The sequence below is a fragment of the Erithacus rubecula genome (genome assembly GCF_903797595.1).
Source record: "Erithacus rubecula genome assembly, chromosome: 13".
Taxonomy (NCBI): domain Eukaryota; kingdom Metazoa; phylum Chordata; class Aves; order Passeriformes; family Muscicapidae; genus Erithacus; species Erithacus rubecula.
Window position 1 is genome coordinate 7,062,518 of NC_136665.1, and position 25,173 is coordinate 7,087,690.

General features: G+C 38.7%; 1 protein-coding gene across 2 annotated transcripts in view; it reads right to left on the reverse strand.

The window, feature by feature from the left end:
- Positions 1-20,219, reverse strand: part of DCP1A (decapping mRNA 1A) — a 31,940-nt gene extending 11,721 nt beyond the window's left edge. Inside the window, exons 1-6 of one of the 2 annotated variants that reach the window (XM_079316851.1) lie at positions 20,003-20,219; positions 19,015-19,055; positions 17,105-17,232; positions 8,759-8,825; positions 4,203-4,341; positions 688-807 (exon numbers count right to left, since the gene is read on the reverse strand). In XM_079316851.1, the coding sequence (XP_079172977.1) occupies positions 688-807; positions 4,203-4,341; positions 8,759-8,825; positions 17,105-17,232; positions 19,015-19,055; positions 20,003-20,137 (630 nt within the window). In that variant the 5' untranslated portion in view covers positions 20,138-20,219. The remainder of the gene's footprint in view (positions 1-687; positions 808-4,202; positions 4,342-8,758; positions 8,826-17,104; positions 17,233-19,014; positions 19,056-20,002) is intronic. The other variant, XM_079316850.1, reaches the window with a different exon arrangement.
- Positions 20,220-25,173: the final 4,954 nt, after the last annotated feature.

Here is a 25,173-nt window from a genome sequence, read left to right on the forward strand (position 1 = left end):
TGCCCGTTTCCCTAGGGGATTTCATTTCTCAGGCCAGTGATTTATGGCATCAGAAGCACCCCAGGGAACCACGGCAGGGAGAGTTTTCCAAGGGGCATTTCTGAGCAGCAGCAGCAGTGCCTGTCCCGTGCCCACTGGGTGGCACTGCAAGCAGGCCCACGGACCTTCCCTGCTACAGGCAATTCAGTCACTGCACAGTTTACTTAGTGTTCTAAATTCATCTCTACAAACTCTTGTATGAAGCCCCAGCTTCCTTGTGCAGGACCACAGATGTGGCTCTGAAGCACAGACAAACCTTCAGTAAATGTCTGAGACAGAAGACCTGGGCTTGAGCTCCTGAGTGACAGACCTGACCACCAGGCATGGTCAACTCTTCTTGCTTCTTGTCCCTCCAAGTCATCCCACACATTACCATAGGCTGACTGCTTCCAGAAGACAAGTTGGCCCATTTACACATGCATACTCACAGTAGTGTGGACATAGCATTTTAAAAATAAGAAGCTAAGTCAAAAGACAGATTTTAGGATTCTAAAAGTCTTCAAACTAATTGGTTTAACGATAATATATTGGGCAAGCACTGAAGGCATCTTCAGAAAATAAAAAAATAAAAATCAATTTTGGTACCAAAACAAAGTACTAAACAAAAAAAAAAAAAACAACCCTCCTTTAGGGTTGGGTGAAACATACCTGCTCTTGCACTTGTAATGAAGATTTCTGTTCTGAAAGCTCTGTGCTTTCTGGCTTTGGAGGATTTGAATTCTGTTGCATTCCAGAACTTGATATAATACTTAGGTCACTAATCTGATTCTGAGGAGGGAAAAAGTGAAAAAAAAATTAATATAAATGCATGACTTCTAGTCTACATTTTCCCACTATACAGTCCTGTTTACACAGCACTTGGGATGAAATACAGATGATGTACAAAGCACTGATTTTTATAAGACACCCTGAAATTCACAGATCTTAGAAAATAAAAATCATATCAAGATATCCAGAATCTGGTATGAAGTCATAAAGCTTTTGCTCTTTATTATAAGAAAAACAACAAGAAAATACAACTGGCTTTATGCCTTTTCCTCAAGAATGAAAACGATACATTATAGAAAGGTGGGCTTTTCACATCCTCTATCTGCACTGGCCACCAACAGAGAAGTTTGCCATACTACATTCATTCAATCAGGAATTCAAACTAGAACAGCTTAGAAAAGAAACCCTGTCAGAAAGCACTCTAAGTGAATGGAAAGAGCTTGTCACTGACTTATTTCCACCAGATTTAACCAACCATGTACATTTATTTTCAGGTGTTAATTTGATTTTCTGTGAACAAAACAAAACCAGGCAAGAGAGTAGCATTGTAACACATTATGTTTCAGATGAAGTTGACTTTCATCTTTAATAAACATAAACAATCATAGATACTCTATTACTGTTAAAATCACCAGTGGAAAAAACCCAGACTGTAAAATAATCCAATTTTCTATAGGTAAACTAGACGTGATGCATATGATAGAGCTTAACCATTGGCACAACACCTGATGATTGGTCTAGTATTTTACCCAAAGCAATACAATGTGGGTTAAACTTTATAGCAATGGATTAAAAAGCAATCTGAGCTTTATTCTTTGTTTTCAAATTCTAATTGAACGCAATAAATAGAAAATCAAGCTCATATATTGTGATTTAAGGACAGAGGAGAGAAGTAGAGTCTTGCATCTTTGTGACTTACTTTTAGCCACTAACTTGGAGGTCAAAACTCCTTGTGCCTGAAATGCTGGTGGCCTTTTAGCTATAAAAATCAGCAAAGACAGAGTTTTCTTTTCACTAGAAGATAAACTGCAGTGTGTTTCCCTGCTCATACTGAAGCACACAAAACCACACTATAAAAAGTATCCATTCACTTCATTAAAAAAAACAAAACTCAGTTCATTCATTTTCATATATGGGCTTGATGTAGTGTGTACTTGAAGGATTAAGCTGATTTGGAATCCTAGATTAAATCACTCAGACCTTCATAAATCTCTTTTTCGCTCCCTCTGCCCCCTTCTCATACTGACACTCTGCCAATCTCATGTGGGCTGCACACAAGGATTACTGTATGATCCATCTGGAATGTACCAGCAGATAAGTACTTTCTGCTCCTAAATACAAATTCATGCATAATTACCAAGTGCCATAAAATTATTAAAAAAAAAAAAAAAAAGACAGGAAAGATCTCTCAAGAAGCCATCTTCCAAATAAGTTGGTTACTTCATCACATTAACACTGGCACATATTGGCTACAAGAGCTCCAAAATTAATGTGCCAGGGGTTTGTTGCTAAAGCTGAGGTAGTCAACAGAACATCCTCCAAAGAAGTTTGCTTGAAATGTGACCAAAATTGCTTTTCTGACAACTGTACAGCATTACAAACATAGCAGGCTCTGATAGGATCACCATGAACAGGTTCATTTATTGTTTATGTACACACAAAAATAAAATTGAATAATTACTCTAGTTTCCCTGGTGTTCTAAAAATACCACGAAACAAACACACTCATATACAACAACAAGAAGAAATAAAGATAAAGATACAAACTCCCCAATTTTAAAGTAGCTCTGCTGTAGCCCATGCCCTGACTATTTCACTGTCGCATTATTGGCACCACAGATGTTGTCTGTCCATAAAAAAATCATCTGCATATCAGTTCCTGTTCATCACAATTCTACTTGTCTAGAGCTCATTCATGATGTTTAGGAACTTGATTTCTAGCAAAAGCTTTTCTCATATGAAAACATCTGAAAATTAGAAGAGAAGCTGGAATATCCCAAGTCATCCAACAGCCATCTGTTGGAAATGTGGATTATACAATACTGCAAGGACAAAGAGGGAGAAAGGCTTCATCACATCCAGGAGGGCACTACCAAAGCATTGCATTCCTGTGGTATGGGTTTTCTCCCTTCTTTGCAAAAAGACTTCAATTTCTTCAAATATGTCTAATTTGATACACCACTGAAAGATAAATCATGCAGGTTGTGATGTTTCCTTCTGTGATCTCACAAAAGCTGCTACTTGCACAATCCTGGCCTTCATACAAGACACCTTCTCCCCAAACAGAACTGACACACAATCAGAAATAATTTTTTAAAAATCTGTATTTTAAAGCATTAAAATAACATATGAGTGATTTCTAGAAATTAGTATCTAGCCTGGGTCAAAGACACTGCATTGCTTATCACATTGACCAGACCTCAATGTACATCAGCTAGTGAGAGGTTAAGTTGGCTCATACAAGGTTTAATCCACATGCTTACTCTTTTCTCCTCATCCCACACTGTACTGTAACCATCTAGAATCTGACAAAGACTCAAATCCCAAGTACTCAAAGGAACTCTGCTGCACAGGCAACTCCTGGAGGGTGTCAAGCACTGCAGAAGTGTGCTCGCTCTTCTCCCAGCAGCACAGGCACAGAAGCCACACCATGGCTCTGCAATGCAATACTCACACATTGCTTTACTATGGCACATTCCTGTATTATTACACTGGGGAAGAGGCGTGCTCAGCATCTCTGTTGCCATTTTTGGATCTCCCACACATTACCTTTATATTCACCCTGCACGTATGAATTTGGTCCTCACGACTATATAAAGTAATTCCTTCCTAAGAGAACTAACAATTCCTCATTATGTAATCTTGTGAATTTAGCACTGGCAAAGGATAACAGACTTTTCCTTCTGAGATGAATTCATTTATTAAAGGGAGAAACAGTAGACAGGACAGAAGTAATAAACTGGGGAACAGAGAGAGAAAGGAACAGTATTGTTACATTTAGTCTACAGCTAGTAAGAAATATGCTTCATAGAGTCTACAAATGTACTGAATGACTCAGTCTCTAATACCACAAGACATCTTTTGAGACTAAGAAAAGACAGACGCTGTTGGGCACAATTTTTATTTGCTATTCCCAGAGACAAGATTTTCTCACAGAAGGAGAAATCATTATAAAATGGGTCCACCCTGCTACACTTCAAGTTGAACCACATGATCAGAATTCAATCCATTTTGCCTGAAATCACAGAATGTTTCCTAGTACAGTGTTCCTGAGGGAGGGAACAACACATCAGCCTGAAAACAAGACTGCTGGAACTATTGCAGACTGCCACCCTTCAAACAAAGCACAGCTGATGTGCTCAAAACTTGTTTCCAGAAAACAGACATTTACTTACTCGTTCATATTCATCCTTGGCTTTACTAAGCATTTCTAGGATGTCAATGGGCCTGTTTTCATTGCAGCCATTGGTCCTGTTGGGACTTTTTCTGTCCTGGGAAACTTGATGCGACCTCTGAGCTTCTTGTTCAACCACTCTGTAAAAGGAAAGGAGAAACAGGATTTAAAAATTTAACTAGAGTTAACATCTTGCAAAAAGAAGTAAAGAAAAAAGTACTCCCAGCACATTAACCCATTTTTCTGCCTGAATAAAAGGCTTAGACATAGCTGACCAAAGTTACACAAGTTTTCATTTGCTACAAGTTTTATACAAGACAAATTGTCAAATGGTCTGGATGATTTATCTCCCATTCACAGAGCATGGGTCTGTCTCTCACAAAGTCTGCCTACAGTAAACACTACTCCTATAAAATTCTCATGTTTAGACATTTTTATAAGGAAGGATGTGTACATCCAAGCATGCGATACACGTTTTACACCATAGACTAAGATACAACTTCTACTCTTTACTTCCTAACATGCATTTTTCCATATTTAGCCAAGTCAAGCCATGTCATTTAAAAAAAATCTATTACCAAACAGTTCTAGTTTAGGATGAGGCCTACCATTATGCAACAGAGACAGTGGGAAAGAAGAGAGCTGGCTCACACCAGATGTGTCTGGAATCAGCCTGCAAGAGGACTTAAAGCAAGATACCCCTCACACCCCCAGCTAAGGCTGCGGAAAGAAGAGCAAACCATTTCCTTCTCAAGCTGCCCTGTAGTCACTCCAATTACCTGCATTACCTCTGGCCTCTGGTGCCTATGGTTCACCACTTCTACTCCACCTCTGCCTGCCTTGGGTATCCAAAACCTTCAATTCGAAGGTAAGAGATGCAAGAAGCTGATGTGCACCTGGTGATTTCACTAATAAAAGTAAAAACAGCATATACTCCTAACCCGTATGCAGTTCACAAGATATACATGGCTGTGCAGTGTGCTAAAGCTTATCCTCCTGAAATAAACACACACCAGCCTGTAATCCCTTCTTTTTTAAGCCTGCATTAATCAAATATGTTAAGAAAAAACAAGCATTGTAAACAGGGCAGAGCTCTGGAGCTAGCATGTCACTTGAGAACTCTCATGCTGTGGAACTGATGGCTGAGGGGGGAGCCAAGAGGTGCCATCACAACAATCACAGAAAGTGTCAATCATTCCAGCCTTCAGTTTCTTTGGGTCAGTTAGGATTCAAGACAAACTCTAGATTTTATAGAGTATAATTATTTAGATGCACCTCTATGTTGCCATTTCTGAGGAAAAAATAGGTTAAGTTTTGGAAGTTTCTTTGCAGGTTTCTAGCTACCAAGCTTCTTTACTTCACTACAGTTTAGTTGTATTAAGTTGAAAAAGGGTTAGATTTGGCTTTTAACAATTCAATGTTACTTTCAGAAATTTTTATCATATAAGCTGGTTATTTAAGCAGTTTCTGTTTACTTACAGCCTTCTCTGTAAGCAGCAGTCACCTGGCAAGGTAACTCACAATAGGGAGGCCAATATAACCCTGATAATTTCTGAGAACTGCAGCATGTGCTCGTTTGGATGAAGCAGCTCAATACTCCACAAGTGTTTCTATGGTGACACCCTGGGAGAACATTTTGTTCTAGCACCTCACGTGGTCACCCAGTCCTGGCTTAGGACATCTCTAAACTCAACTCCCAAACTAATGATGAGAAAGAGCAAGGTAAGAGAATCAGAATTCTTTGCTGAGATGTTAAGTGCCAGCAAAATCGTATGTGAAAAAAGAAACACTTCAGTTAAGGGGAAGATTCTGGGCAAGTGAAGTCACACGTGCTGCCTGGCAGGCAAAGCAAAGGCTTCACTCCTGAGACTCTCCTTCTGCCTTAATTAGTTGGCCCAGGAGGCTTCAATAAAAGGTCCTCCTGTGAAAAAAGTACTCACTGAACTCACAGCAGAACACCTTGAAGGAGTGTATCCATTACACTGAAATTTTTCATAAAAATTTCTGAAAAACATTTCATAATATTTTTCTCTTGTTGATCACGAAGTGTTTGTTACCTTTTAAAAGTTTACTTTCTTTTTGAAGACTAACAATTCTCATCTAAGTAATTGTTTAATAACTCAAACTCTACCTTCTGCCTTATGCACCTTACATTTCAATGATGGTGATGGAATGAAATGTGAAACTGTATCCCCAGAACTCTGAAAAGATTCTCTTTCTGAGATTCTAGTCTGCTGCTTTTATCTCAGAAGCCACTTTGGGTCTGACTATTGAAACAGAATAAAACAAGCTTATACACTAAGCTAAAAATAACCCCCTACAAACTTATAGGTCAGAATGCAATAGTTTTATCCAGCATTTGAAGCAGTCCAGTTTCTGCCCTATTTCTTTTAGAAAGGTCATCCCTCAATCAATCATCTTAACTCGACACAAATTATTTGTTTCTGAAATCAGGAGTTTGATGACTCCCATGAAATGTTTTCCTTTCAGAAAATTCTAGAATTCTTTAAAAAAAAATATCTGTAAATCAAATACCTAAATGCCTTTCCTGGGTGGAAAAAAGTCAACTAACGCAGATCTGTACACTGAACATGCTCTGTGTGCAATCCAGGATTAAATCTTTTTTAAGCAAGGCCTGCTGTTTCTTTCCATTATATCAGATAGTGGAACAGGCACACATTCCTTCAGGGACACAGCAGCTGCTGTGACAGTTTGTTGAAGAATATCTGGAGTTACAACATTGAAAATATACCTGGCACAACCTCACAGAAGGGCAGGGGAAGGGAGAGAACGTGAGAAGTGAAGTCTGTGATTACAAAGCCTAATTTACTTTCCTTTTCAAAGATAAGCCCCAAAATATAAATGGATGGCCTGCAATCTTGTTAACTCAGTCTGGCACAATAAGGTCAAGTGAAATGCAGGGAAGAGAATGCAAATCTCCTTGAAACCTTTTATGGTTATGTTTTTAAAGAGCTGAAGTATTATAAAGGCAGCACTCTTTCCCATCAGTGATTAAGAAAATCTTCATTGTAACAAAAGGGTGCAAATCTAAATTTCCACCCCAAAGACAAAAGACTTCAGAACAAAATTAATACTCTTGGAAGAAAATGTAAATAGTGCAAAGCAGCCAAAGGGGCAAATGTGCTTTATGGACTGCTGTGCCATGGCTAGACTAGTCTGTTACTTGATCACAATTTTTAAGACTCTTGAAGTATCTGTAGCCCATCATTTGTGCTACAGTGACCAGACCAGTTCAACACCAAGTGGACTCAAGGTCTGCTATCCCAAACCTAGATTTGCATTGTAGCTGTGTGTGACAGAACAAGAAAATGGTAGAGTTTGAAGGGTTCAGCTCTCTCTCTCACACTTCAAACATCTAAATCCTAATGGTTTTTGATTAGAAGAGAAAGCCAAGTCCTTCTGATGCTCTGTTTATAAAGAGGAGAGGCAGGAGATGTTCTGCTATTTGTTTTGGTAACAATATCCAAGAGTCAGTTTCATACAATTGTTTTCCATTAATCCTTATAGTTAATCCTTAGATATGGACAAAATAAAGAACAGTAAGAAGTCCAACATAACTAGGAAGAAAAAAAGAAAAGTGGGAAATGGGGTTATCAGGATGAGAAAAGAGAAAAAGAATTTAGAAAGAGATCTTGATACCAATGTCTGTCATTTGTGTTGTCTCTCACTGCTTCTGTGCAGAAATAGTAATTAAAAAAAAGCCAAAATAGCCTACACCAAACCCCCTACACTAAGAAATTAGAATTCAGCTTAAAATATCTATGTTGTGACTAGTTTTAATATAATGAAAGATTATATATTTCCATGCAATTAAATTGTGCAAGTCTTCAGGATGGCCTGACTGGTGAGCCTTGACATGCTGCTGAAGGCATGCAAGAGATAAGAGTGTTTAGGAAAGCAGTGTGATAGCAAAGAGGAGCAAAACTGAGAATGAGGGATGAGAAGATACCATGGGCAGCACATCTACGTTTTGCATTTGAGCAAAAGTAACTACCAAAAATCCCAGAAATTAGCAACACCAAGCTCTTATTATTTCACAGTTTTGCTAATTCTCCCAAACCCACTATAATTCTAGAAACTTCTACCAAGTTCTCCTATTATTCATTAATCTCTTTGCTTAAGTCAGAATAACAGCTAAGCTTTAAAAAACCCATACAAACCACAAACTCCAAGAAAAAAACAGCTTACCACAAAACAAAAAATCCCCTACCATCATTTATATCATTACACTCTCTGCATTAGAAAATATTTTGCCAGCATCCCTATACAAAATAGAATATAAAATACACAGTGCTCACACCTGGTTTCTTTGGAGAATGCCAACTAATACTTCAGTGCATTTTTTAATCATTCAACTGAAAATTTTAATGTTGCAGTTTTTTTAAAAACAAAACTGTAATTTTCATTAGTTAAACAAAAAAACACCAACTTGTATGAACAAGAATGTTGTATTTCTCCATTTTTAGGAGAGTGAGGAAAAAGACACATTTAATAACTTCTAAAAGGCTTACAGAACAATAAGGTCCCAGTACTTACTTAGCCATGAGTTTTGCTATTCGATGACAGTCATTCTTGTCATAAAACCAAATACTGTAAATTGACACTAGAAAACAAGAAAAAAAGAAAAGAGTAATGAAATCACTAGCAAAAACCAGTAGTCCTTTAGATCTGCAACATGTGAATTTCCATCAATTTCCATTGAAATACTGTGTGTCACCACCTACTATTTATAAAGTAACCAGAAATAGCACATATGCAAACAAATACTACTTCAGTCAGATTAAATGGAAGAACTATAGAATTTAAACTGTTTGTAAATAAAATTGGCAGGAAAATATTTTAACCAGCAGGTGCCTTCTCACTACAGTTGCAACCTCCTTTTTTTGAATTACAGACCTTATCATTTAAGCTAGGTCAAGAAATATCCATTTAAAAAAACCCCAGCAATTTTTAAATTTATTAAAGACCAGCATTAACATTTGAATTATAGCATGATAGTTCAGTCAGAGCCTCTCTGGAAGGTTCCCTCTCCAGAAGGAAGCAGTACCAAAGCTCCCATCACACAGTCACATTCATGGAACAGCTTAAAACCACACTCACAGTGACCCCTGCTCTTTGAAGGTATCAAGGACAAAGCAATGAAAGCCAAAGGGTTCCAGCTCAGCAAGACAGCCTCATTCTGGCTTTCAGAGTAAGTAAAATTCCACTGAAAGTTTGCAGAGTTGGAGCTTGACCACTGAGCCTCCATCAGAGGGAGAAACTTTGTCAGGAATGCCATGAGCTTCTCCTTCCCCAGCAATCCTCCCAAGGGCCTTTAGCCACACACCAGCTCCTCTCCTCACTGCCCCCAGCTGCACTACTGCCACAAAGCTCTTTGGAGAATTGTATTGAATCCAGCCCACAAAGCAGGTTATTTTAAATCTTAGCTCACCTATGAAGTTTGTCAATGCATAAAGTGATAGAACATCAAAGGCAATTGAATGCTTTCCATACGTTACCATTAAAGTATTTTAATTTCTGAAAAAGATGCTTTCAGCCTTTTAAAACTCATCTTCATAGGGCTGTTAATATCAATGATTTTATGTAGCTGAAATCCCTGATAATAAACACACAACATAAAGTGAAGGACTATTTAAAAAAAAATTACACAACTGTTTCCAGTTAGAGGCAGATTTTTATTTCACAGTGAAATCCCTTTTTTCCTTTATTTACTTTTTTCCTCCACAAGATACTCAAAAACCTCAAGCAAAGCCCATTTAAAATTATATCAAGCCATGGCAAAGACAGAAATTATTTACCAAACTTTTTCTGGCCCTTCAACTTATCTCAGGTGTATTTCGTTGGGCCAAAATCCTCAAGAAGTCAAGTGCACATCTAATTTCTAGAAGAATAGCCTACAACAAGCTGAAATTCTTGGCTTTTCTTTGTTTTACTAAATAACAGCTGTATTAATTTGGATGTTAGTCTCCTTAGAGGATCCACCTGAAGTAACAGATAACAAAGCTTTTTAAGCTGTAAACAAATAAATCAATGCACAAAAGTCATAAGCCAATAAAAACACATTTCATACATGTAGCCAATGCTTATGAAATGCTTCTGCTAAACTGCAGTTTAATACAACTGGATTTGCTGCTGCCTAGAAACCTACAAAGTTTCCAGTTTCTCCCTTCCCTGACTTCATTATCAGACAAACTGCCAAGAGGAGAAAGCTGCTTCAAAAGCATATTTGGTGAAGAAATGAAGATAAGGAACTTATAATAATACCTAAAAGGGACAAATTATAAAAGTCACACCCAATTCTGCCAGAAAGACCACAAGCAGATCCAAATCTCAGTTTGGTGTAGAGTATGAGGCACTTTTCCACTTTGTACTGGCAAGCAACCATAAGGAGTCACTGCAAAACAATTTTACACAACATCACAAAGATGCAAAGCAGATTACAAACAAACTCAGGCATTAATGAAGGTACAGTCCAGGCTGGAATGTTTACCTTCCTTTTCCCAAGAGACCTCCTGTACTGCCAGTTCAGCTCCCTCCCCCAGACGTGGGTGCCTCAGAAGTATTCCTATTACTATTGAATATATATTTTCCTATATATGTGTTGTACTTCTCCCCATGCATTGCAGCTTCGATTAAGAACAGCCTTATAGCAAAAAGAGAGTTGGTTCTTACCAGCTCTTTTTAAATATGTTTTCTTGCTATACCCAGCATAAATATTAGCTGAATATTCCTATGTCTGATGGCACCTTTCTACTGCAGTTCTTGCAAGAGTTTCATCCAGCAGAAGCCACTAATTTTTCCATCCAGCTTTTCTACAATGAATGCTGGGCAGCATGTTTAGCAATCAAGTAACAGTAGTTTGTAATCATCAGCAACAAATCTCTCAGTAGGATTCAGAGTGCATTTTGACACTCCCGAAGTAATGACTAACCTATACTACAGACAAATCAGGTTTCATAAAACTAAAAGAAGTCAACATTTTCTTAATCTATGTTCTTCTCTGACATATGTAATTTTTGTTAGAAATACTGACCCATAAATATTTATCTAAACACATAACATTCAATTTCTCTCCAAACTTGTCTGGATCAATCCTTAAAAGCTGATTAAAACTGAAATGGGAAACCAAAGAGCTTTTGAGAGAACAGAAGGATTACAAAAGACTTCCTGCTCAAGCCTAGCGGCTGAATAATACCAAAAGGAAGGTCTTGGAATCTTCTATAATCTGGATTAAGAGTGGGAATAGCCAAGAGTCACTGTGAGACAGAAGCCTCACCTTAGGCAACATAAAATGAAGCTGCATCCCCAAAGTGTAGTTTCACTTCAGCTCTCATTTTAAGCAAGCAGCAAGAGGCAGTGTCCCCACTCTCACATTCCTGCAACTTTGTTAACCCATTGCAGCCCCAAGGAGCCCCTCTGCCTGTCAACTGGGTACATCTTAGTCCAGACCAGATCCTTGATCCTGTTTCTACAACAGCTTCACAAAAGGCCACAGGAGCATAAGAGAGCACAAACAAGAAGCTTGGGATACACAGGAAGGGAAAACTTAGAATGGAACTGTGTGCCAGAGGAAGTGTACATGCACTCATCAGCACTGCCAGTTTCTCCATTCCAGACACTGTCACTCCCTCCTCTTAGGCAGTTTAGCCATTTGTACAAATACATCTTCAACTCATTCAAAGAGATGACTGTTTAAAACTTCCCTTAAGTATGTGGTAGAAAGAGAAAAGTTTTATTTTACAGGTCCAATTTAGATGTTGTCACACAATAAAGCAGAACAACTGGATGTGGAGTTTTTTTTCAAACTCTTGAAAGAAAAGGACTCTTATTTTTAAACTCCTCCCATAATATAACCATAGAAAACAAGAAAAGCCCATATATGCATCATTTTACACCTCAAATAGAGTTTAAAGCAAAATGACATACAACTCTCTCTCTCTCAAAGCTCACATTTCTTCTAGTAGCAATGTCAGCTGAAATTCCACCTTTCCTCAGTCAGTCAGCTCTATATCACTGACATTTTTCTTATTTATTACTTACATGTAGATATTAATTTATAAACCATTAGGATGAATGGAGAAAGTTCCTCTCTTTCCTATTGTTTTGAATACTTAAAGCCATTTCACAGATATATCACACAGCACAATCCACTAGCAGGAGCATGGGGTAATTCAGCAGGTGCCAAACAGCATCCAAGCTCAGGAACACTAACTAACTAACTGCAACCTGAGTATTATATGGAAGTAGAGGGATTGCTGCTTTGCCACCCAAACCACAGAAGAAAGCCTCCTGTAGTTAGAGTGCCATCTTTCAGGTCAAATGATGTATTTTTAGAACTTCTTTAGAGTTTTTAATCATTCCTCCCCTCCCCCAGTTTGCTCTGCTCCCTCTGCTATGAAGATATGAAGAACAGGCTCCTTTCTTATCTCAGACTAAACCACTGGGTTAATGTGCCTTCTGGAGAGCCAGGCAGCCTCAGCAATCACAGAGATATGTTACACTTAATGGAACATGTGTGATAACAAGAGACTTTCCTTACCAATTTTGAAACCAGTCTGGAGCTCTCTGAAACACTTCTAATGCAACTCATTTCACTTCTGCTGTTCAGGATACAAGTTGTTTTCATCAATAATACAAGCCCAGAAGACAGCACTTTATAACTGAGTTTTCCACTTTAATGTATAAACCTCTCCAAAGTTCATTATTTTTGTGTTACTAACTCTTACCTTGGATAGGAATAAGAACCAAAGAAAAAAAACCACACAACCACAAACAAAATCCCACACCAAACAAGGACCATTTATTTACTATCCAACTTTTATGCTAAACATCTGTCTTTTCAGCACCATGGAAATCAGCCTGTCTGACCTCCCAAGGGAACTGGCTTGGATTAAAAACACTTTTAATCAAGACCAACACCACCGATACAAAGGAAAAGTCATAAACAAGAAAGGCCCAGAAGAATCCTTCCTGCAGACTTTAGGAGGTAAGTTCACTAGTGCTTAAAACTTTGACTAATTTTCCTTAATTATTAAGCAAACTATTAACTAATTAGCTCCAGATCCTCACATTACAGATTGAAGGGAAGTACTGAACTTCAGACTGGACTGTTATTACTGTTATTGGCTGAACTATATGCATTTTTTAAAACAGATTTTAACAAGCTTTCCATAAACCACAGACAAAAGAAAACAAGCTTAGGTTAATTAAAAAAAAAAAAAAAAAAAAAAAAAAGTCAATGGGATTCAATATTTCATGAACAAATACTCTGAATACTCAGAATGTGCCCAGAGGGAGAGTTCAACAAGGACCAAATATACCCAGCAATACCTATTCCTGACTAAGAAATAATGGAATAGTACTTTAAGTATGAAGTATAATCTCAAATTTTTTACCTTTTAAGAATAATCCTAATTTAAATATATTACACTAAGTCAAATAATCTCTTAAATTTGGCGATTTCTTGATCTACTTGTGTTTAGAGATATCTGCTTTCCTTAATTCTTTGCAACAGTGAAAACAAAAATGCCATTTTTCTAATTATCACTGCAAGTAGTATAATGTCTCACAGTTTCTTAGTCTCATTCTTTTATCATCTTTGCTTTAGGGTCTTATGCCCCACAAATAGATGGTGTGAGTTTTGGGGCAGTGTTATATCCAGCTTCTTGGGTTTGGTATTCTTATTATGGAACCATAATTATGTAGCCAGAATAATTTTGAGAACAAAAATTCTGTGAGGAATGATTTCCCCATTAAAAGCTGAAATATGAAAAAGGTAGGATTGGATTGGGGGGGAAACCTCAGAGAATAGAGAAAGCCAAACTGACCCAAACTGTTCTCTGCTTCACTCAGAGAACAACAAAAGGCAGATATAAGAAAGGTATTGTATCTGTTCTCCTTCCACAATGCCCCACCCTGCAAAAATAGGAGGACCCCCACAAGAGCTGTGAAAATCTGTGATTTCCCATAAGAGTAAAATGGCAATTACCTAATCTTGGTCTAAGAGTATGAAAACACCTCAGTGCAATGGGATAGTTTCTCACATCTACAGTCTAAAGTAAGTTCTGCCATGCAGCAAATCAACAATTTTTTGTATAGTAAGAGTGTAAAAAGAAATCAAACTACAAAAGAATAGTAAACCCCCACAAAATATTATGATTTAGTATGACAGGCAAATCATTCTTACAGCCTCCAGCCAAGCAAAACTAATGTCTGTAGACTGCTAGCAAAGTTCCTCACATAAGTTGTTAGCAGCTGTGCACTGACTGGAGTAGGTTACTTGCTGTCCTCAGAACAGCTCTTGTGCTGCTGAAGACAGAAATGCCACAAGTCTGATCTGCTGCACACAACAGACCTGGCCTTACTATCTTCATAAGTCAAAACAGAACAAAGTGAAAACACGAAGTCTGAAACAGTAGTACCACACTGAATATAAATATTGTTGACATGGAACCTTCCCCAAATGCATAATTTTGCTTTGATCCTCTTCCACTGCTGATACCCAGCCCTGGTGAAGCACAATCGCTACTTGTTACTGATCCAGTTATAATGTACCTACAGAGGAAATAAGGAAGTTTGTCTCTGCCAACAGCACTATTAACATGATTTTAGGTTTTTACTGGATAGTCTGAGCCATCACCCATCTGTAAGCTAAGGAAACAGAATCAGCAGTTCCATCACTCAGCAACCTTAACGGGGCAACTTACTCATAAAGGGTTTTTAATGATGACAGTAGTTTTCTTCAAGGACACAATAAAAGCCACTCCACAAGACACAGGGTTGTGTAAGAGGAAGCTTTTCCTTACACAAACTAGCAGTACATCCTCTTTCAGTCATTAAGAGATCTCAGAACTTCACCTTAAGCCATTAGAGACACACTACATTAAGCCCTTGGAGATAGGCATTATAGTAACCAATGGCTTAAACCTCTGATTTGAATTAGTTCCAAAAATGCAAAGGTTTTGCATGCCAGCAGGCAACTGAGTGGAAGTGGAGATCCTTCTGCATGAAGAGAACTTGGACAAGAATTCCCTGATCTACCCAGACAAACAAAACACATACATGTTGAGATTTGTCTGCAAATTCATAAATACTGTGCAAATGAAGGTAAACAGCTTTAACACTGTTCAACCAAATAATTTTTTTTCTAACTCTTTCAGGGGACAGAAAATTTGGAAATCCTTATGTAAGGAAAACAATCCAAAACAAGAGTTTAATGCAAAATGTAAGGGAGTTAGTGGTGTGGAAAATATAAGGAATAAAAAGCTTAGATGCCATTTTCAATGCTTTTAAGCCTGTATTTGAACAAAGTGAACACTCTCAGAGGGCACAAAAACTCATCTGCAGTTTATTTGTGGCACCTGAGAAAGTAACTAATGACATACTAACTGCATTTGACATCTTCCATCTGCAATCACTGAAGACAGGATGGGGTAATGAAAGAAAGGATAGTTTCTGACCAAAGTCTTTTAAAATGTCAGTGGTAAAGAAATAAGAGGAAAAAAATACTCCTGATTACTTCAGATTGCAATTCCCACATACAGGCTGTAATTTTTTCCTTGCAGATCTTTGTATGAATTCCTCCCTTCCTTGTACTATTCTATGTCATCTCTATCCTAAACCCACGAGCCTCCCTGCAGATCTTTGGCACTAAAGTCCCAGAGGAAAAGGAGAGCTTTTATCAAGGAAAGGAAAACAAGTGACTTTGGAGGTTTCTGATGAACTCACAGACAGCCTATACCTTCTCTGATTACAACTATCTGAAAAGAGGTTGTAGCAAGATGGTGCTTGGTCTCTTCTCAAAATAACAAGTAATGGGACAAGAGTAAATGGACTCAAGTTGTGCCATCAGAGGTTTAGATTGGGTATAAGGAAAAGTTTCTTCATGGTAAAGGCTGTCAAGCCCTGGAACAGACTGTCCAGGGCAGTGGTGGAGCCACCATCCATGGAGGTATTTAAAGGATGTGTAGATATGGCACTGAGGGATGTGGGCTAGTGGTGGACTATGCAGTGTAGGGTTAATGGTTTGGTGTGATGATCTTAAAAGCATTTTCCAATGTAAATGATTCCATGATTCCTTCCCTGAAGTGATCCTCTAGTCACTGTCACACACCATGGTGATATCACAGCAGCTTCTGCTTCTTTATATGATCAGCAGTTCCAACAAATGAATCAACTTCTTGCTTCCTTTATGTCACCAACCTCACAGCTGCAATTCTTGCCTGACACCTTAAGGTCCATCCCAGCCCTCCATCTACAGCTCCTCTTCTTTCCAAACCCAGCAATCTGCTTAAACACCCAACTCAATCCAGTAGTTTTCCCAGTCTCTTGCCAGTCACTTCCCTAACCTTCTAGACTTTTCAACTTACTGACCAGCTTTGATTTTTTCCTCTTCATGACACTTATGGAAGGAAAATGATTAAGATTATGAAACAGAGATGACCATCAGTCTTAGGCTGCTCTTTGCCACCATGATGGAACCTATGCTACTTCTTACAAATCCCAGAGGCCTTTCAAGGGAAAAAAAGAAGGGATTAACATTTGACTGGTTCATTAGGTGCATCAAAGCACAGTCAAAGCATCTGTAACTCAAGGGAACATTCTGATGGGAGGGAGACATGTTTGGATTAAACCTATCAGATAATTCACTAAAGACCAGAGCAATATTGCACTTTGGTAGTATATTTACATTTTAATGCAAGTAGGCAGTGATCATAATATAATAGAACAGCTAGAAACTTAAGTAAATGTAGCACTGTAGACAGAAAACATCATCAGATATTTCAATGGAACCTGCCCCATTACATTATATTTGAAACAGAAGCAATCTAGGTCATAAAACTGAACTTGAGGCTTATTTAGATTAGAGAAAGTTATACTCACAGCTGGCATTTCTGTAGAGAAGAAAAGGTTCATGGAGCTGAAACTCCAAATCTTTATTTACTGGTTCAACCAGGTTGTGCATATTCAGTCGATTCACTATCGTAAAACCATGATAAGGAGAAGCTGACCTATTGTGTCAATTAAAACAAAACTAAGGATTAATAACTCCATCAACAGAAGTAATTTTCTGAAACCAACTTATGAATTCATCTTCAAATTTCCATTGCTTTATTATGTGAAGCTTTAGCAGTCCTGGAGCTCTCACAGTTGCTTTTCTATGCCATTTCTTGGCATGCCATCTAATTTCAATTTCAAACTTACCTCAAAGCAGGATTAGGATTAACATTACAGTTCTACACTGTTAAACTGCTGAATCAAAGATCTGCCTATGAAAAATCTATTCAAAAAAACTAGGGCAGGTCCACTATTAAAATGCAAATGTATTCAATACTTGACATAAGATCGTTTCAAGGCATTTTAGAATTTTTTTATTAGAGGGAAAAAACCAAACCACTTACACAGCACCATTACCTTACTGTAAATAGACATGACAATAAAAAAAGCTGCTGTCTTAAATAGCATGTACTGAAGTACACTTACAGGGAGAACTATAAACAATAATTTCTTCCTAAAGGGAAACTCTGGAAATAAGCACTTAACTCAGTGTCCTGAAAGTAAATTATTCAGAATTGTATTGCTTAGTGAAGCAAGTTTTATTTATCTAGATTTTTGCTAGACACCAGGTGGAAAAAGAAAACACTGAGCAAGCATTGAAAATTCAAGATAGTTTTGATCTGTTTTCTCTTGATGCATGAATGTCCTGTCAGCACTCAACTGTGCCCGTAGGCTGGTGTATAATCAACAACAGCAGAACAATTAAGGCAGACTAAAAATCAGACACAATTAGCTGGTAAATATAAAGATTTTTGTAACAGAGTGGCTACCTTTACCTAATGATCAGCAACAAAAATATGTCAAGAGCTTCCAATGACAGGGTAAACAACCATTACCAACACAAGCAAGTCTCTTAATGCACCTCACAGAACTTGTCTGATATCATCAGCTAGTGATACTGAGAGCTTTTGCTCTTTTTTTTTTTTTTTTTTTTTTTTTAATTTGGTTCATTTTCTTACACTAAGTATTTCCAAGCTGGGACCTGTAGTAACAGGAACTTCCCTACACAGCCCCAGGATAAAATATTGTAACGACCAAATTGTGACAGTCTGCTTCACAATGGCTAAAGTCTGCATTATTTCTATTCCTTCTCTTCAACAAAGGGTTATTCCATTTAGATTTATTTTATATGCCTGTAATTTAAAACTTGAACTCATGGTTGATTTTATGTGCTGGTTCTCCACACCCCTTTTACCTGTCCTAAAGAACTGGACATTTCTTCCATGGTTTTGATGAGGAAATCAAATAGCCCCCAAAACCAGACACTAGGAGACCTCCAGTTTTTGGGCAGCTTCATCCACTTACAAAAATTTATGCTATATTCCAGGAATAAATTAAAACACATTATTTAATCTCTCTTGTTTTCATAATCAACTTCATGGATTTTAGGAGACAAAGGGAGACTTGGCATTTGACAAACTCAATGCATTAACAAATGCTATTAGATTAATAAAATAAGCTCAATAAACCAGTTTTTGATGTGGGTACATATGTAATATTCAAGTTTTACACTTTCTTAGCAGTACTTTAGGGGCTTTTGACAGAGTTATTCACCTATGTGCAGAGTTTATTCTTTCTGAATGAGTATACAGCAGTTAATTTTTGGACAAGCAAAAAATGATGAGTATGAAAGCTCTGCAGGAAACCATCTGGAGTTTTGTTTTCTTAAGGAAGGAAAACAAACATCACCACCACTATACCCCCCACCCAAAAAACCAACCCAAACCAACCCTTACCTTTTATACACAAATAAGGTCCCTTCTATGTCGGTTTTCTCCTACAAAAGATAACAAATGCACTTCAGAGATGTGCTTGTTCATATAGTTATGTAGGCTTTGAACAGTGTTTTAATTACAGAGACTTACAATACCCTTATCTTTTCATAAGGCTTGACATCACAGGTCTAAACATATGCTCTCCTATTTTCAGAAACTACTAATTTTTTTATTAGAAAGATTAGGATGTTAAATCCAGTTCCAAAAGACTTGGCTCACTCTCTCAATTTGCCATTGTGATACATACACAGTGTTCCACAACGTTCCCATGCTGAGCCCGATGGGGCAGACTCCAAATATCAGGGAGGTTTTGTTTCAGTTTTACTCCAAGGTCAGCAACAACAGCACAGCACGGCAGAAATATGGGCCATGGCTCTGTCAGACTCCGGATTCCAGAGCAACCCTCACCACGGGCTGGTGACCCAGGAGCACAGAAAGGTTGTGCAGCTCCAGGGCTGAACGCGACAGCGTGAAATTCCCGTATTCCCGTTTTTATGGCTTTGTGATGAACACGGTGGTCAAGCCAAAACTGTTTCAATGCAATGACGAACACTCACATCTCTTGATTCCTCCTCTTCCCGAACTAGGGCTCTGTGCAACAGGCACGAGCAACAACAAAGCACGATTGAAAAAAGAGAAAAAGTCAATGGCCACCCTATGCCAAAGCCGGGCCCTCCAGGCCAGCACTGGCCCGGTCCGAGGGGCAGCGGCGCCGCCTCCCCGGGCGCACACACGGCCTCGCCTCTCCCTCTTCCTCGCCTTTCCTTCTCCCTTCTCCACCTTTCTCTCCTCTCCCTCTCGCCTCCTCTCCTCGTCTCCTTCTCTCCTCTCCCCCAGTACAAGCGCACGGAACGCGCCCAGCCCCCAGACTTGCCCCTGGGCGAGCGCAGCCCCGCGCGGGCCCCGTGCGGGCGCGCCGGGCCAGGCCCCCCCACCGCGCCGGACTCACCCACTCGTTGTCCTTGGGGCTGAAGCTGTAGAGCGCGACCTGGCCTGTCACGTCGGCGATGCCGGTGATGAAGGGGTCGTGCTGCCGCAGGGCCGCCAGGCTCATCTCCTGCCCCGCTCTGCCCGCCGCCTCCATCTTGGATCCGGGCAGCCCCGCCCGCGGAACGGCAACAGCCGCGCCGGTGCGCCGGTGCGCCCGGCCCCGCCGCCGGCTGGAGCGCCCGGCCCGCGCCTGCAGTTCCGCCCGCCGGCCGGGCCCCGCCCCGCCGGGCCCTTCCCGCTCCCTCTTCTCAGCTCGGGAGCCGCAGCCCCTTCCCAGTCCCCGCTTCCCCGCTCCCATCTCCGGCGACCGAGGGCTGCAGGCCCGTGGGCTTTGGGCAGGGCCGCTCCCCCGCCGACACGCGTGGGCAGGGCTGAGGGATGGCCTCATGTGTTGTTATTGTTTATTTACTCCATTAGTGATGCAGAGGTGCCGGAGTTCACTGCAGGCTGCCTTGTGAGGTGTGATAAGCTGGGTTACAGGCTCAGGAATTACATTCCAGCACTTGGAGGGTGATGCTGTTTGCTCCCGTGTTGTTTTCTGGCATATCAGTATTTCACGGTCTGCAGTGGCATATGGATTTTTCAGTATTTTAGAAGAGTTTGAGGATTAAATATTTATTTCAGGTGTAGTAAACATCCAGAGATAAAGTAAAGGTACGTAGGACATTAAACTGTCATATGTAGAGTGCTATGTAGTACAAATCTGTGTTTGCTGAAACAAGAACAAAATAACATGCAGTGCACTGAGCTTTTCCCCGCAGTTTTTTCAATTACTGGTGATTTTAGGAACAGGAAAGTATAGAATATCCATCAGGACCAAGACATGAATTACTTCAAAGACAAGATCACTCAGGTTCAAGTATCTCTGTAGCATTTTGTGCAATCTGACAGGAAACAAACAGCTTTGTAAATTTCTAAACAAAATCTTGTTTGTGGCAAGCTCCTGAGAATTTAAAGAATCTGTGCTATGCTCTGTATTACCAAAGGTCATGTTGTTCTTTGTTGCAGGTGGACAAACTTCTGATTTTTAGTCCAGCATTACAGGATAGTCCTCTCCCACGATGGCTGGCATTTAATGCACAAACTATAAACAAGGATCCAGCAGTTGTGTGGTTCCACAAAATGTCTTTCTGACAAAAAGGGGAAATATCAAGTTCCAATATAATATAATTTTTTAAATTGTAAAGCTTTTGGGGCAGAACAGATATGTGCCTGTTTTGGTGTCAAACAGTTCTAGTATAAAGTAAAAGTACATTTCTTAGGGAAAAAAGTAATCTAGACACAAAACTTCATCCTGATAACTCACCCTTGAACCCAGGGCATAAGCATGAGTAAAAAACCTCAACAGAAATCCTATAGAATGTCTTAGAGCTCCATAAATTTTCCATGTCCTTCTAATGGTTTCACCACAGGAGAGCCTAACCCATAGAATTTGTGTATTCACTAGTTCTGTAGTATTTGCTCTCAAAGGCTATTCTTTGTTGTAAAATATTCCATTATTCACTAACAGTTTATATTGGAGAAACACAGTAAGAGGAGATTAAAGTTTGAAAACTTATAGTGCAACAACATTCTAAGAACTCAATTGAAATAGAAAGAAAATTATAAAAACTTTAAAAAAAAACTGGTTCCAAATGGCATCTTAAGTGTCTGCATCAAACTGCTCCTTTCTGCAAGATTACTGTAAAGCAAAGGTATCTTTCAAATTTAAAAACTTACTGGCAAAGGCAATTTTCTGCTGTGTAAGATCTCAGTTGTGGAAACTCCTTGGCTTCATCTTGCATTAAAAGTCAAACAGGGAGCAGCAAGAAAGAAAGGGAAGCAGTGGTTTGTGGTTCTGGATTGTTTTCCCCCTTCATCTGCTAATTCCAGTTCTGCATTTCAGTGGGTTTATTCTCCCTGCCTGTCTTCACCATTGTTGCATTGGAATAAAATATTTTGTATCAGAAATGACACACAGCCTGTCATCTGCCTTCTCAGCTTTGAAGCACAGCAGAGTGTGTGCACAGGCAGAGTCTTGGGGTTCACTGGGAATTTGTAGCTACTCAGGCGTGTGCTGTGAGTGTTGTGTGGTGCAAAACTCCCTGGCCCTCCCTGCAGCTGTGCTGGGGAAATGTTCCTCTCTCACTGCTGTTCCTGATCCTTGCACAGAGCTGGGCACAAATGGGATGATGCACACTGTGAGTGGGACAGATTCCATTTGTATTTCAACAAATGAAGAACACATCATGTTTTATAGTTCACTTATACTGCTGAGGTTTTATTGAACAGGATATGGTAATTTCTTACCCTAAGTACTGTTGTCTACTTAATATATGTTAATATTAAGGTAGATGAAGTAATAAAAACTCTCTTTTTCTCTTTCATTTGCTTGTGACACCGTGACTGGGTCTCTGTTGCTCTGCTGTTGGCAGTTCTGTTATACAAACTCTTTTTCTGGCCTCTCTTTTTACACAGTAGATTACTGATATATGCTCAAAGCTTATTTGGGCTGCAGTCACACCTTTAAACTTCCAAAAGAAAAAGTCTTATTTCTTCAGTCCTTTTCTTTTTCCCTTGTTGGCTGAATATCCTCAGCAAAAGATCTATTGCTGCAGTTCAGATGAGGGAGAAGTGCAGCCAGTGCATTTCCTGTTATTACTCTGAGCTGAATTAGGGTCCAGTGAATTCTGCAAGTCTAAGTGACTCATAGAGCTCATATTTTATCTTTGCAGTTTTCCACTCAAAACAATTACCAGAAATTCCTGGTTTCATGAGCTGTTTTGCAAATTACACACTTCTATTGGGTTTTTTTTTTGCAGTTATTTTCCTTGTTTTGTAATAGGAGACAATTTCTGGGCTATTGATTAGTAATTGCATTGTTATCTGTACCCTAAATTTCAGGATAATGGCTGTAATTCTACAGACTGTTTATTTGGGCTTAGTTCTATATAGGACAAAATGTCCTGGTCATAACCTTCTTAACAACTTAATGAACTTTTATTTTGCATTTTAATAAAAAAAACACCCAAAAAACCAAAAACAATGGGCAGGGGATGCTAGAATTTTTGAAGTGCTGACATTTTATCTGAAAAATCCTTTCATTTCACAGGTGGCATTACTTGAGCATTTTCCTCATTTGTATAAATAAGGTACAAACTGTTCAGGTTGTGTAGTTACCTCCCCTGGCAGTTGTTCTGCTCTTTGAAGGGCCAAGTGGATCAGCATCCTTTCCTAAGAGTTCCAGCCTGCACTGTGCTCTCTCTGCACTAATGCTGCAGCCACAGGTACCTTATTGCATATTCATGGTGATAGATATTTGTTTTTAGCTGTGCAAAATATTTTTCTTCCTTCAGAGGAAAATTTTCCAAATTGCTACATATTAACAGTGCTACACAGAAGTGTTAATCCAAACAATTAAAATTGGTGGGGTAGAAAATTCTAGAAAATATGAATCATGAAAAGAAAATGAAAAGAAATGATGTATGAAGCATTAAAAACATCAGCATTTTCTGAAATAATGTAACTTAAGTACAAGGAAAATTACAAAAAATAAAGCATGAAGCCATCTATGTGCCCACTGACATTTTGGATACGAGTGTAACCAACAGTTATCATCCTTCCAAGAGATTCTGAAATAATATTGAAAGAAACAGAGAAAAGTTATTAAATTACAGTTACAATTCAATAAAAACAAAAGAATGAAAATACTCAATTTGATTTATACAGTAGAGCTACTCCCACAACAACAGTGTAAGAGGGTGAAATAGGTCACAGGCAGCCCTCCTTACATTGCTCAATAACATTAGAAGGATTAATCATTTATGGATTATCTCCTAGAAACAATGATCTAGTGCAGACAGGTAATCCAATCTCCTCTATCTTTCTAACCTGGTTTGCCATTTCACAGGAGATTGTGGAAGGGTGGCAAGTTTTTCTGGGAAGACATTGCCTGCCAGCTTGAAACATGTAAATTGCTGGAATTTGCATCAAAATATGACAGCTCTTCTCTGATGAAGGTAGGTAGTGAAATTAGACAGGTAAAATGATTTTTTTTAGCTAGGGCACAGAGGTTCAGCTCAAAATTATATCATGTGCACCCTTAGAATCTGTCACTGACAGAGTAATGAGAGAAGTTTATAACTGACATAAGTCAGAACTAGAGAGAAAACAGGGACTTAGAACTCTGCATTTTGCATAATATCCAGCAATGTGTTTTCCCTAAGAAAATTTGTAGAAAAATTTAAATACAACTTATTTTTTGAATGCAAATCTTTCAGTGGTGGCAGCCTCTGTAAATCCATTAGATGCAGGTGTGCAGCCTAACTTTTACTGATTGAAGTGCTTAATGTAATACATTGGGCTTTGAGCAAACATCTTTAGCCATTTCTGAGATATTTTATCTGGCTGTAGCCTCAAGGCCTGCTGTTGAATATATTAGGCTGTGCTAATTGCATTGCTGAAAATGAGCTCCATTTCAAATATTCATTGGTCACAATATTGCAGCAGCAAAAATGCACCATCAGTGATTTTCAAATGCTTATTTCATTTTGCACCTAGTTGCTATTTTATTGTTATAATAACATTAGGAAAAATATATTCAATTACTATTACAAGCAGAGTAGCCTGTTCCCCAAGGCCTCCTTGTACAGTTAGAAAAAAAAAAAAAAAAAAGACAATTAGATTAGCAAGGTCCTGCTCTGAACAGAATTGAGAAATAGATCAGCAATAATTGTGCATCATAGTAGTAACCCTGAGCCTTGAGAAAGCTACTTTAGCAGAACCATATTAGTTTTTAACTCAGCCAATTTTTAATTAATAAGTGATCTACCTTAAATATACTGTGTCAGCTTTATGGCATTATTGTGTACTTATATTTTTGTCTTCTTAAAGCATCCTTTTTTTTCCTTGAGCCACATTTGGTGACTTCATGTATCTGGCCCTTTCAATACTGGGCTGTCACATAAATTTTAAAATGCAGGTTTCTGTGCTGCTTTATCTCTGAAGCCTTGCTGTAAAATAGCAAGTCAGAATTCCTTATAACATTTTATTATTTTTATTAATCTATTCTATTTGTCAGTATTTTTTATTTAATATTTTATTTTAATATTTTAATTTAAAATATTTTATCTTCTTGCAAAATATGCCCAT